The sequence below is a fragment of the Paroedura picta genome, chromosome 8, assembly GCF_049243985.1.
Source record: "Paroedura picta isolate Pp20150507F chromosome 8, Ppicta_v3.0, whole genome shotgun sequence".
NCBI classification, from domain to species: domain Eukaryota; kingdom Metazoa; phylum Chordata; class Lepidosauria; order Squamata; family Gekkonidae; genus Paroedura; species Paroedura picta.
In genome coordinates, this window is record NC_135376.1 from 100,489,394 (window position 1) to 100,503,542 (window position 14,149).

The following is a 14,149-nucleotide window of genomic DNA, read 5'->3' on the forward strand; positions in this document are numbered from 1 at the left end:
GGGCAGAAGCCTGGAGAAGGTGAGGGGTGGGCGGGACGGGCTTCTGGCGTGCCGGGCGCTCCCTCGCCGCAGCGAGGCAGCGCCCGGCCGGGCAGAAGCCTGGAGAAGGTGAGGGGTGGGCGGGACGGGCTTCTGGCGTGCCGGGCGCTCCCTCGCCGCAGCGAGGCAGCGCCCGGCCGGGCAGAAGCCTGGAGAAGGTGAGGGGTGGGCGGGACGGGCTTCTGGCGTGCCGGGCGCTCCCTCGCCGCAGCGAGGCAGCGCCCGGCCGGGCAGAAGCCTGGAGAAGGTGAGGGGTGGGCGGGACGGGCTTCTGGCGTGCCGGGCGCTCCCTCGCCGCAGCGAGGCAGCGCCCGGCCGGGCAGAAGCCTGGAGAAGGTGAGGGGTGGGCGGGACGGGCTTCTGGCGTGCCGGGCGCTCCCTCGCCGCAGCGAGGCAGCGCCCGGCCGGGCAGAAGCCTGGAGAAGGTGAGGGGTGGGCGGGACGGGCTTCTGCCGTGCCGGGCGCTCCCGCGGCGAGGGAGCGGCCAGGCGGGCAGAAGCCTGGAGACTTCTGCCGGGGCCAGGCCGAGAGAAGGCTTCCCGGCCCACCCCCCACCCGAGGCTCTCTGGAGCCTTCTCTCGACCGGCGGAGCGGCCTCGCAGTGTCTACGACGCTGCGAGGCCGCTCCGCCATATTCCCTGGGCGGGTGAAGCAGCCAATGGGGAGCCACGCTTCGCGCGGCTCCCCATTTGCTGCTTGGGGCGGGATTGACATTCGGAGGGGCCAATCAGGAGCCGCTTTGCGGCTCCTGATTGGCCCCTCCGAGTTTTTATCCCGGACCGGTCCCACCCTAACTCCTCCCAACTACCCCTTACTCCTTTATTCAGTCCGTGGCGCCCGTGGCGCCACGGGCTGTTTACAGATATGATTGCATGATTCTATTAATGCTGCTATTGTGAACCCTCCTGAAGTAATTCTCTTAGTGTACACTTTTATGTTGTTTGTATTATCCAAATATCTGAGAGGAAAAAGGTTGGACCGCAAGGTATGACTTTGGCAGTGTCTTTAAACACCATTAAAAGTGGGTATTCTCTGTAGTTTCTCACCTCATGGCATTCCTGCTCAGACTCCCACGCCCTTTCCCTTAGGAAGTGCTGCTGGAAATAATGTTCTCCGTGGAGGTGGGGAAATGCAGAAATAAAATTAGGGGAGCATGAAACTTAAATACATTAGATTCCCTTCCCAGAGCAGGAAACATTGAACTTCCCAGATGTTTCCCTGGCGGCAGCAGCAGACTTCCCAATGAAATGAAGCAGAAACTCTGGCTCATCTGCCCGTTGCCCTCCTGGCTGCTTGTCCTCTAGACCAGTGGTCCCCAACCCCCGGTCTGGGGACCGGTACTGGTCCATGAATTAGTCAGTACTGGGCTGCGGCTCCTCCTTGTCCTCCTCCCCGGCTGCTGCCTCGGGGGCTGCCCTGCCACTCTGCCACCGGCTCACCTTTGGTGCTCTCCAGCAGCCGCCATGGCTGGGGCTCCCCCTCGGCGTTGCACTGTGCAGCTGCTGTTGGCAGCGCCCCCCAGTGGGTGGTGGAAAGTCAGGGGTGCCGGTGAGAAAGCACTGAGCAGCGGCTCAGGCGGTGGCGACGTCCCTCGGCAAAAGACTACCCCCCCCCGGGCCTCAGTAAAATTGTCAAGAGTTGACCGGTCCTCGGTGATAAAAAGGTTGGGGACCACTGCTCTAGACCAGCCATTCTCAACCTTTTTTGGGCCACCACCCTTTCAGGAGCTTCCTTCTTCAGAAGTCTTTAAGCAGAGGCTAGATAGTCATCTGACAGAAATGCTGGTTTTATGAACTTAGACAGATGGTGAGTGGGTAGGCAGGAAGGGATGTGCCAGTGTTTGTCTCTTGTGGCCCTTCTTTGCATACCCAGGGAATTGCAAGCCCATTCCCACCGTGGCATGGTAGGTGAATTCCCTCCAGGCCAGGGTGGATTCTGGAGATATTTGGTGGCGGTGGGGATCATTTGGGCATGACATTGGAGTCACCATGGATGGGCAGGTAGTTGTGAGTTCCTGTATTGTGCAGGTGGGTGGACTAGATGACTCTGGAGATCCCTTCCAACTCTATGATTCTATGAGCTCTTCTCAGGTTCCAGGCCCCCTGCACGATGAGCTAGGCTGAGAAGTCCTAGGCTCAAAGTGAATGAACTGTATTCAATGTACCTTGTCTTATATATGTGAGAAAGATTTCTAGAATATCTAGCCAAGAGAAGCATGTGTGTTCATTTGTTTTTCTTTAATGCAGATTACATGATTTACTTTTATTTCCCTTGATGGAGGTGGGACCTTCTAGTAATTATGTCAAACATGACAAAAAAGGGTATTTAATCAGTTCAGTTACCAAGACTGCATCCCCCCTGCCCAATCCTTTAGGCTCCTCATATTTTTCAGTCTGTGCCCCCCTTCAGATGTTCCAGGGGGGCCCAGGGGGATGTGGCCCCCATTGAGAATGACTGCTCTAGACTTCCCAAGTCATTCAAACTGATAACTTGTCCTGCATCTCCTGACAGATATGGAGAAAGATTGGTGAACCAATCCTGGCAAGGAAAATTCATCTTGCTTGCCGCCTGGGAGCGGAGGTTCTTGTAAGCTCACAGGAAGCCAAAATCCTTCCCCTGGCATGAGGCAGATCTTTGCACACGTCAGGATTTAAGAAGATGACAGCTGCCCATCAGATTTCTTTCAAGTCACAGCCACTTAAAAGCCACCCTGTTGAGAGATGTCACATGCCCAATAAAGGGTTTCCAACTCCAGGTTTAGAAATTCTTGGATATTTGGGGAGTGTAGCTGGGGATGGCCAGTTTTGGGGAGGGGAGGGACCTCAGTGGCGTACAATGCCATAGAGTCCAGCCCCCAAAGCACTCCTTTCTTCAAGGGAACTGTACAATCTAGAGATTAGCTGTAGTTCTGGAAGATTCCCAGGCCCTACCTGGAGGCTGACAATCCTATGGTAAGATGCCAATGAAGCCACAGTTGAGACTTAGAGGAACCTATGTGGCTCTTCCTCAAGGGACACCGGGAGCTTGGGAGCCCCTTACCTGCAGCTTGGCCTTGTCTTCACCCGTGTAGCAGAGGAGCTGGTCTCCTTGGAGCACAAACCAGCGCAGCTGCCAGGTCTTCATGAGGCCTCTTTGTTTCTTCAGCCAGCCGCATTTCAACACCCGCTCCTGGACGGGAAGGCCGCGCTGCTCTGCCATCACCAGACTCTTGGACCGGGCTGGAAACAAGCACAGAATCCAGGCAAGGAAAGGACGCTGGTGGGACAGGCTCAGTGCAAGCATTATTTTCTGCCGTTCCAGAGTCACAATTACATAGCTCTCTGGAGTTTGCTATAAATGACTGAGCCAGCACCCTTCTTCAGATGTGGAGATCCTGATTACGCCATCGGTATCTTATCAACTTTCCTCCTTTTTCACTGATACCCAAACTCTGCTTAGAGTACATGAGAAGAGTTAACAACTCTAGATTGGGAAATCCCTGGAAATTTAAAGGCTGTGTGTGGAGAGGGATGGAAAGGAATTCTGCAGGGAAGGGGTGCCATACAGGTTGCCCTCCAAACAGTGGTCACCAGCTGCTCAGGTCCAGCCTAGAAGTGACTTCAGTCTGGAGGGGGCACGTTGACTTTATGTTTAACTTGTTTATCCTACTTTTTTGCCTAAGTGGAGGAACAGTTTTGTGTGTGTGTGTGTGTGTGTGTGTGTGTGTGTGAGAGAGAGAGAGAGAGAGAGAGAGAGAGAGAGAGAGAGAGATTAACCCTTTCCTCTCCTGACACTTTTCTGCTCAAATGAGATCCCCAGCCCCAGACTTTTTGGGGAGAAGGTATTAGTACCTGCATGGGAAACAGAGGAGGCATTTTGAGCCCCCAAATTTCATGCACGGCACCCACTCTCAGCAGGCCCTGGAATCCTCTTCTCGGCTGCTGCGCATTTCGCTCAATAAGCGAGCATGCATTATTCATCCCACAGGCCAGAACGATTTCCCATCCGAAGAAGGCGCTGCAAAGGGCCCGGGCAACCGGCATCAGTCAATCAGGCCCCAGGCTCCGTCCTCCCACTAATTGCCTGGCTAATGGCACTTCCACTCCCTGCCCAGTCGGACGGCCTTTGCCACTCGGAGCGGGATGCATCAGCGAGTGCCAACTCTGAGGAAGAGCTCCAGCCCCGGGCAGCAGCCCCTGAACAGTCTTGTGCAGAGCAGCCTGTGGTTTTGCTCACCTCTTTCAGACAGGCCTTCAGGAGGTCCAGCAGGAGGGGGAAGAGGGGATAAGATGGCCAATGTGAACACCTCCAGTGGGGTGAAGGAGTGCACTGCTGGCCATGGGAGAAGGCTGACAACCCTTGTGCTGCCATCTCTAGGTTGAAAGTTTCCTGGATATTTGGGACAGGAAAAGGGTGAGGCTTGGGGAAGGGGGTGGGGAGCTCAGTTGGACTGTGGTGCCACAAAGCCTACCCTTCAAAGCTGCCATCCCCAAATCCCCAGGGAAACCATCTGTCATCTGGGGATCAGTTGTAATTCTGGGAGTTGGTAACTGTAAATGCTCCTCACTCACTGGCCACGTCTCTCGTCTGCCACTTGCCAAGTTCCTGCATTATTATCTTGCTTTATATTTTCACTAGCAACCAGGAATGCAATGGGCACTAGGACCCAGAGGACACTGGCAGGCGCAGCTCTCTCTCTCCCTGCCCCCCCTTTGCAGCAGGAGTCATAGGAGGTAATCAGGGCTGTTTGTAGCAGGGAATCATAGAATCATAGAATCATAGAGTTGGAAGGGGCCGTACAGGCCATCTAGTCCAACCCCCTGCTCAATGCAGGATTAGCCCTAAGCATCCTAAAGCATCCAAGAAAAGTGTCTATCCAACCTTTGCTTGAAGACTGCCAGTGAGGGGGAGCTCACCACCTCCTTGGGCAGCCTATTCCACTGCTGAACTACTCTGACTGTGAAATTTTCTTCCCTGATATCTAGCCTATATCGTTGTACTTGAAGTTTAAACCCATTACTGTGTGTCCTCTCCTCTGCAGCCAACGGAAACAGCATCCTGCCCTCCTCCAAGTGACAACCTTTCAAATACTTAAAGAGGGCTATCATGTCCCCTCTCAACCTCCTTTTCTCCAGGCTGAACATTCACAAGTCCCTCAACCTATCTTCATAGGGCTTGGTCCCTTGGCCCCAGATCATCTTCGTCGCTCTCCTCTGTACCCTTTCAATTTTATCTACGTCCTTCTTGAATGAGGGCTCGTTTGCAGTTTGGGGCAGCTCTGTCTTTCTCTGTGTCTCTCTTTCTCCCTTGCAGCAGGAGCCATAGCAGGTAATCAGATCTCAGTTTGGCAGGGCTGTCTGTGTCTCTGTGTCTCTCTCTCACACGCTGGGTCCTGCAGCATCTGAGAGCAAAGTGGCTATTGTCCAGGGAGGGAGGGAGGGAGGGAGGGAGGGAGCTGTAGGTACAGGGCCAATCAGGGTAAGGCCAGCATTGCAGGCTGCACCCTGACTGGCCCTATTCCAACTTGGACAGCCAGGACACTCTCCACCCCCAGGGCTGTTTCACAAATATTAAGAGGAACAATGGATAAGGATATGTCGTGTTCTGCTAGACCTGTTTTGTGCTTTACACAAAACAAAGTGAACCTTAAGAAAAAACTTAAGTGCTAAAGGTGTGGAGTGTCTGCCTGCAGGGTGGGTGGGGGTGGGGGCTTCCCCAGCTGCTCTTGTGCCCGGGGCCATTTGGGCTGGTCAAGACATCAGGGCAGGGAATTAAGGGTCACGTGAAAATGAGGGCTTCAAAACCGCACAGGACACATCCCAGGACACCAGGCTGCCTAGGAATTTCATTAAAATCAGAGTCCAGTAGCACCTTTAAGACCAACAAAGATTTATTCAAGGTGTGAGCTTTCGAGTGCAAGCACTCTTTGTCAGACTATGAACCGACCATCATAACAGTAGGAATATATAAGCGAAAGTTAATCCTGTTACATTAGTATACTGTGTCACAGCATCCAAACACAGCCACATGATAACTCCCTGCCAAACCAGCCAATCAGACCCCTCGAACCCATTTGTAGTTCACAAAGACATATCAGAAATAAAACTGTCAATGCCAGTGATCCATGGCTCACACCTACTATTTACTGCCAGCCCCATCTGTCTCTATACCAGTGTGAAACATTCCTACAAATAAGCTGGCAGCTATCTTGTCGTGGGACCAGAAAGTAGAATTCAAAATTACATGATCTATTACTAACAGTCCCATAATCCCCATTAAAATAAATCGTGAGGAATGTGGAGACACAAGTTAAACAAGGTTCGCATGCATAGTGGGATAAAAAACCTCCTTTGTCCTTGTTGAGTCCAGGTTGAGTCCATGTCAAAGTATCGAGTGTTGTAATCACTTGCCTTTCTGCCATCTCCCCTTCTAGCCTGTTCTTGAAGTTCATTGAAATAAAACAGCTACTTTCAGGTCCTTTATTGAGTGTCCTGGAAGGCTGAAGTGACCAGAGGGAAGCTGATTGGATTGCCCCACCCTCTCTTAATCCTCAGCCCAGACATGCAGGCTGCCCATGAACTTTCTGTTGTTGTTTTGCCTTTTAAAGGTAGAGCAAAAGAGAAGAAGAATTGGTTTTCATACCCTGATTTTCACTACCCAAAGGAGTCTCCAAGGGACTTACAATCACCTTCCCCCTCCCTGCAGCAGACAGCCTGGGAGATAGCTGGGGCTGAGAAAGCCCTGACAAGACTGCTCTTTGAGAACAGCCCTAATAGGTCTGTGACTAGCCCAAGGTCACCCAGCAGGCTGCACAAGAAAAAGTGGGGAATCGAACCCGGCTTGCTGCCGCTCTTAACCATGATACCAGGCTGGCTCCTGACTGCATGTGACGCCTTGTTTGAGCTTGAATGGTAGATTCAAGGTGTGTGTTGATGAAATATCTCAGGATGGCTGCAGTTAGGTGAGTGGTTCATTCTGAAGGGAGCCGAGGTGGCTGTGGGGCCTTCACTGCTGCAGGGGCAAAAGAGACCCATCCTTGCTGATTGGTTTGTGGCAGAGTCCTCCCTGGGTTGTTCTGCCATCAGAAATCACTGGCAGGTTCCAAAATACGAAAGCCAAGGTGCCCCAAAGAAAAAGAACTAGCCCAACACACTCAAGCGAGGGAAAACCACAGTGCTGCGATTAGATTTCTGGCAGGGCAAACACTCCTAGGCCCACAAGCGGCACGAACAAGTCCCAGTGAGCTTTTGCCAAGTCAGCCCTGCATGTAGAACTGCATCCACAGCAGCTGCAGCCCGGCAGGGCAACTGAAGAGTTAGAATTCAGGTTGGGAAATCCCTGGAGATTTGGGGGCAGAGCCTGGGGAAGGATTGTGAAGCTTAGCAGGCAGGGTGATGCCTGAGGTGCCACCCTCCAGGAGCTATCAGCTGGAATCCCAGGAGATCTTGAGGCCCCAGGCACAGTGAGCTGTATCAAGAGCTGGTGGGGGGAGGGGAGCAGAGGCAAAGGAAACAGAGGGGCCAGTATTCCTGCATGCCTGATGTCCCCCATAGCAAAGAAACTCCCTGGACCCTGCAAGGTCAACTTTTCTGGACAACCCCACCCCCCATGAGGAAAACAATCTCCATATAAAATACTAGGGCCATTAACCCGGAGGTGAATACTGTTGTGGGGTTGCATACATGCAACAAAGAGATAACAGGAAATACCGTATTTGTCGGCGTATAAGGCGACTGGGCGTATAAGGCGACCCCCCAACATTTCTTCTCAAAGCTGTGAGCCCAGTGGGGGGGGAGCTACCGCCGCCGCCGCCGCCGCTCGCCCAGTGGGAGGGGAGCTACCGCCGCTGCTGCTTGCCACCGCCGCTCGCCCAGTGGGGAGGGAGCTACCGCCGCCGCCGCTCGCCCAGTGGGAGGGGAGCTACCGCCGCTGCTGCTTGCCACCGCCGCTCGCCCAGTGGGGAGGGAGCTACCGCCGCCGCCGCTCGCCCAGTGGGGGGGGAGCTACCGCCGCTGCTGCTTGCCGCCGCCGCTCGCCCAGTGGGGAGGGAGCTACCGCCGCCGCCGCTCGCCCAGTGGGAGGGGAGCTACCGCCGTCGCTGCTTGCCGCCGCCGCTCGCCCAGTGGGGAGGGAGCTACCACCGCCGCCGCTCACCGCCGCTCGCCCAGTGGGGGGGGGAGCTACCGCCGCTGTTGCTCGCCGCCGCCACTCGCCCAGACTGAAGTGCACCCGGCGTATAAGACGGCCCCCCCATTTGGAGGCATGTTTTTTAGAGGAAAAAAGCCGTCTTATACGCCGGCAAATACGGTATATGGAATGGCAGAATCTGGTTCTTCACCACAAGTTCAGGTGGCAGGCCCTAAATGGGCAAAGTCTCCTACAGGTGTCAGGGAAAATTCCTGAAGATGTGGGCCTGGGAAAGGTGGGGCTTGAGGAGGGGAGGGGGCTCACAGGGGTAGAATGCCATAGAGCCCACCCTCCAGAGGAACCAATGCCTGTCAACTGGCAATCAGATGAGGCATTTCCAGGCTCCACCTGGGGGTTGGCAACCCCATTATATAGCCACTGTCTTTCCCACCCCTTTGGACAGCAAAGGTTTCTGCAATGAACATTGACAACATGGTGTCAGGAGTAGATTTTTACTGAGTATCCTAAGAGCAAGGAGAACGTTGTTCCCACCTAAAACCAATGCAGCCCTGGCCAGGCTCCCCCCCTCCCCTCAGTAGTACAAGGGACAAATCCCAATTCTACTCACCCCTCCTGGACAGTTTTACATGAGGACTCAGCATCACTGTCCCAGTTGCAAGTGTCCTGCACCTCCCGCATGCTGCCCTCTTCACTCGGGTTCATCCTCTTGCCCGGCTCTGACTCCTCCTAGCAGCATTTCATGCACGGCACCCACTCTCAGCAGGCCCTGGAATCCTCTTCTCGGCTGCTGCGCATTTCGCTCAATAAGCGAGCATGCATTATTCATCCCACAGGCCAGAACGATTTCCCATCCGAAGAAGGCGCTGCAAAGGGCCCGGGCAACCGGCATCAGTCAATCAGGCCCCAGGCTCCGTCCTCCCACTAATTGCCTGGCTAATGGCACTTCCACTCCCTGCCCAGTCGGACGGCCTTTGCCACTCGGAGCGGGATGCATCAGCGAGTGCCAACTCTGAGGAAGAGCTCCAGCCCCGGGCAGCAGCCCCTGAACAGTCTTGTGCAGAGCAGCCTGTGGTTTTGCTCACCTCTTTCAGACAGGCCTTCAGGAGGTCCAGCAGGAGGGGGAAGAGGGGATAAGATGGCCAATGTGAACACCTCCAGTGGGGTGAAGGAGTGCACTGCTGGCCATGGGAGAAGGCTGACAACCCTTGTGCTGCCATCTCTAGGTTGAAAGTTTCCTGGATATTTGGGACAGGAAAAGGGTGAGGCTTGGGGAAGGGGGTGGGGAGCTCAGTTGGACTGTGGTGCCACAAAGCCTACCCTTCAAAGCTGCCATCCCCAAATCCCCAGGGAAACCATCTGTCATCTGGGGATCAGTTGTAATTCTGGGAGTTGGTAACTGTAAATGCTCCTCACTCACTGGCCACGTCTCTCGTCTGCCACTTGCCAAGTTATTATTATTATCTTGCTTTATATTTTCACTAGCAACCAGGAATGCAATGGGCACTAGGACCCAGAGGACACTGGCAGGCGCAGCTCTCTCTCTCCCCCTGTCCCTCCTTTGCAGCAGGAGCCATAGGTGGTAATCAGGGCTGTTTGTAGCAGGGAATGAGGGCTCATTTGCAGTTTGGGGCGGCTCTGTCTTTCTCTCTCTCTCTGTTTTTCTCCCTCACAGCAGGAGCCATAGCAGGTAATCAGATCTCAGTTTGGCAGGGCTGTCTGTGACTCTGTGTCTCTCTCTCACACGCTGGGTCCTGCAGCATCTGAGAGCAAAGTGGCTATCGTCCAGGGAGGGAGGGAGGGAGCTGTAGGTACAGGGCCAATCAGGGTAAGGCCAGCATTGCTGGCTGCACCCTGATTGGCCCTATTCCAACTTGGACAGCCAGGACACTCTCCACCCCCAGGGCTGTTTCACAAATATTAAGAGGAACAATGGATAAGGATATGTTGTGTTCTGCTAGACCTGTTTTGTGCTTTACACAAAACAAAGTGAAACTTAAGAAAAAACTTAAGTGCTAAAGGTGTGGAGTGTCTGCCTGCAGGGCGGGTGGGGGTGGGGGCTTCCCCAGCTGCTCTTGTGCCCGGGGCCATTTGGGCTGGTCAAGACATCAGGGCAGGGGATTAAGGGCCACATGAAAATGAGGGCTCCAAAACCGCACAGGACACATCCCAGGACACCAAGCTGCCTAGGAATTTCATTAAAATCAGAGTCCAGTAGCACCTTTAAGACCAACAAAGATTTATTCAAGGTGTGAGCTTTCGAGTGCAAGCACTCTTTGTCAGACTATGAACCGACCATCATAACAGTAGGAATATATAAGCAAAAGTTAATCCTGTTACATTAGTAAACTGTGTCACAGCATCCACACACAGCCACATTATAACTCCCTGCCAAACCAGCCAATCAGACCCCTCGAACCCATTTGTAGTTCACAAAGACATATCAGAAATAAAACTGTCAATGCCAGTGATCCCTGGCTCACACCTACTATTTACTGCCAGCCCCATCTGTCTCTATGGATAAATTGAAGGACTGCAATCTGGATTTTCAGATAGTCAGGTGGATAGGGAATTGGTTAGAGAACCACACTCAAAGAGTTGTTGTTAATGGTGTTTCATCAGACTGGAGAGAGGTGAGTAGCGGGGTACCTCAGGGCTCGGTGCTCGGCCCGGTACTTTTTAACATATTTATTAATGATCTAGATGAGGTGGTGGAGGGAGTTTGCAGATGACACCAAATTGGGAGGACTGGCAAATACTCCGGAAGATAGAGACAGAGTTCAATGAGATCTGAACACAGAAAAATGGGCAAATGAGAACAAGATGCAATTTAATAAAGATAAGTGTAAAGTTCTGCATCTGGGTCAGAAAAATGAAAAGCATGCCTACTGGATGGGGGATACACTTCTAGGTAACACTGTATGTGAACGAGACCTTGGGGTACTTGTGGATTGTAAACTAAACATGAGCAGGCAGTGTGATGCAGCGGTAAAAAAGGCAAATGCCATTTTGGGCTGTATCAACAGAAGCATCACATCAAAATCACAAGATGTCATAGTCCCATTGTATACGGCACTGGTCAGACCACAACTGGAATACTGTGTGAAGTTCTGGAGGCCTCACTTCAAGAAGGACTTAGTAAAATTGAAAGGGTACAAAGGAGAGCAACGAAGATGATCTGGGGCCAAGGGACCAAGCCCTATGAAGATAGGTTGAGGGACTTGGGAATGTTCAGCCTGGAGAAAAGGAGATTGAGAGGGGACATGATAGCCCTCTTTAAGTATTTGCAAGGTTGTCACTTGGAGGAGGGCTGGATGCTGTTTCTGTTGGCTGCAGAGGAGAGGACACGCAGTAATGGGTTTAAACTTCAAGTACAACGATATAGGCTAGATATCAGGAATTTTTTTTTCACAATCATAGTAGTTCAGCAGTGGAATAGGCTGCCTAAGGAGGTGGTGAGCTCCCCCTCACTGGCAGTCTTCAAGCAAAGGTTGGATACACAGGGGCTTTTCGCACCGGGATCTTTGTTGCAAATTGGCCACTGAACGAAAAATCGCCATTTAAAATAGTGGAATTCGTCGTTATGCATACCTGCCTTTGTAGTGGAATCCAGTTGCGTTTTGTAGCGTTTCCCGCAGCTTCCGGTCTCGGCAGAAAAGGAAGCGCTATTTCCAAGCTCGTCCCGCCCCTGGCCGTCAAGCAGCCAATGGGCAGCCGTTAGCACGCTCCCAAACAACCCCTTTCCCTTTAAGAAAGGTTTTTTTTTAAAAAAAAACAGACCCATTGTAACGAATCTGTGTAGATTCGTTGCAACGGAGAGACCCATCCAGCTGCCTAATGTGAACTGTCGTTTGATCGTATGATCGTTGCCACGCTGCCTCGAGTGATAAACCCCCCCCCCTCTCACGGGCCCGATTTTCGGCTGAATTAATGTGTAAAAAATAAAGGGACTTTATTTCAGCAAACGGGCTTTTATGTGGTTTGTGCTTAGTGACTAAAGGTGAAGGACTGAAGCCAGGGAAGCCTCTAAACAGAAAGAGGCTTGCTGGTGCGTTTATCCCCGCTCGCTCGGAGAAAAAAAAAATGGCGATCGCTTCGCCAGAAGTTTGGAGGACAGGCTCAGGAGGAGGGACTTTGAAGAAACCGCAACAATGTTAACGCACAGGTCTTTATCGCTAGTGTTGCAGATTGTTTGCAAGAGTGTAGCACTTTCCGGAGGGTGAATCCACTTTTTGGGATTCCCCTGAAAGCGCTACAACGAAGCGCTTTTTGCTGATCGGTTTCAGGAGTGTTGCAGATTGTCTACGACGTCGTGCGTTATGGCAAATCAATAGCGTTTCCAATTGGCAACCATTGTGCGATTTTGAAGCCGTGCAAAAAGCCCCACACTTTTCTTGGATGCTTTAGGATGCTTAGGGCTGATCCTGCATTGAGCAGGGGGTTGGACTAGATGGCCTGTATGGCCCCTTCCAACTCTATGAATCTATGATTCTATACCAGTGTGAAACATTCCTACAAATAAGCTGGCAGCTATCTTGTCCTGGGACCAGAAAGAAGAATTCAAAATTACATGACATATTACTAACAGTCCGATAATCCCCATTAAAATAAATCATGAGGAATGTGGAGACACAAGTTAAACAAGGTTCACATGCATAGTGGGATAAAAAACCTCCTTTGTCCTTGTTGAGTCCAGGTTGAGTCCATGTCAAAGTATCGAGTGTTGTAATCACTTGCCTTTCTGTCATCTCCCCTTCTAGCCTGTTCTTGAAGTTCATTGAAATAAAACAGCTACTTTCAGGTCCTTTATTGAATGTCCTGGAAGGTTGAAGTCTTCCCCTACAGGTTTTTCAATTTTGTGGCTTTTTTGGAAAAAACCTGGGGGAACACTTCAACGTTCCAGGATATTCTATAAGGGACCTGAAAGTAGGTGTTTTATTGCAATGGAAATTCAAGAGCAGGCTAGAAAGGGAGACTGCAGAAATGCAAGTGATTACAACACTCAATACTTTGACATACCCAGGACTCAACAAGGACAAAAGTTTTTTATCTCACTATGCATGCGAACCTTGCTAACTCTGACTTTATTGTGCTACTTCAGACCAACACGGCTACACATTTGAATCAAGGAATTTCACTGTGGCTCTTCATGAACAGGAACTGCTCAAAAGAATAAAACAGTTTTATATAGAAAGAGGAGAAAAAGACCGAACTGTCTAATTGTTGTTCTGCTTTCATGCTGTCTGTTCTGGGGGCAATTAGGGAGGAAGGGTTCTCAGAGGAGCAGGAAGTTTCCAAATGAGCCAATCAGGATACTGGAAAATATCAGGAATTTTCTATTTTAACTATGCTAAATACACATCTCCTCTGATGCCCACTGCAGGATATTCCTCATATGCTCTTGCATCAGGCACACTACAGATCTTGCATATTCCGACACCCCTCTAAAAGTCTAGTATACGAAGTCCTTCAGGTTCATTTTCTATTCAGTCTTCTGGGATTCTTCTTAGAAAATCCATCTGCATCCTTCTGCTCTCTTCCCTGGAGGCCATGTTTGGTCCTCAATCAGAGCTCCAGTTTTCTCTCCTGCAGCCTTCTTCCACTTTTCTGCTTGGCTGTTGGGCATCTTCCCATGTGGAAGGTTCTGCCACAGTCTCTGATTCAGTTAAATAGGGGAGCCTCCTTGGTGGTGCTCCCTTAAATGCTCAAATTGACCTTTTGATCTCAGCTTCTGCATCCCCTTGTGGTTCTTGGGGTTCTGATTGTGCTTCATCTGCAACACTCATGGTGCCCAATTGCACTGCTTGTAGCTGCTGTACTCTGTTTACTTTCATTCGTGTGGACTCTTCGATGTTCACCTTTTCTGTATCTGTAGGTTTTTCTTCATGTCAGTGTAGACCAGGCTTTCTCAAACAGGGTTTCATGAAACCCTGGAATTTCTTGATGGCCCAGGAAGGGTTTCCTTAATTGGTGGGAGTTAATTTTT

At 51.6% G+C, this 14,149-nt stretch overlaps 1 protein-coding gene across 1 annotated transcript in view; it reads right to left on the bottom strand.

The window, feature by feature from the left end:
• The window catches only part of ARHGAP22 (Rho GTPase activating protein 22), a 109,994-nt gene that overhangs the window by 80,653 nt on the left and 15,192 nt on the right, over window positions 1-14,149 (bottom strand). Inside the window, exons 2-3 of the mRNA XM_077350969.1 lie at window positions 8,774-9,029; window positions 3,079-3,257 (exon numbers count right to left, since the gene is read on the bottom strand). Coding sequence (XP_077207084.1) covers window positions 3,079-3,257; window positions 8,774-8,807 — 213 coding nt within the window. The 5' untranslated portion in view covers window positions 8,808-9,029. The remainder of the gene's footprint in view (window positions 1-3,078; window positions 3,258-8,773; window positions 9,030-14,149) is intronic.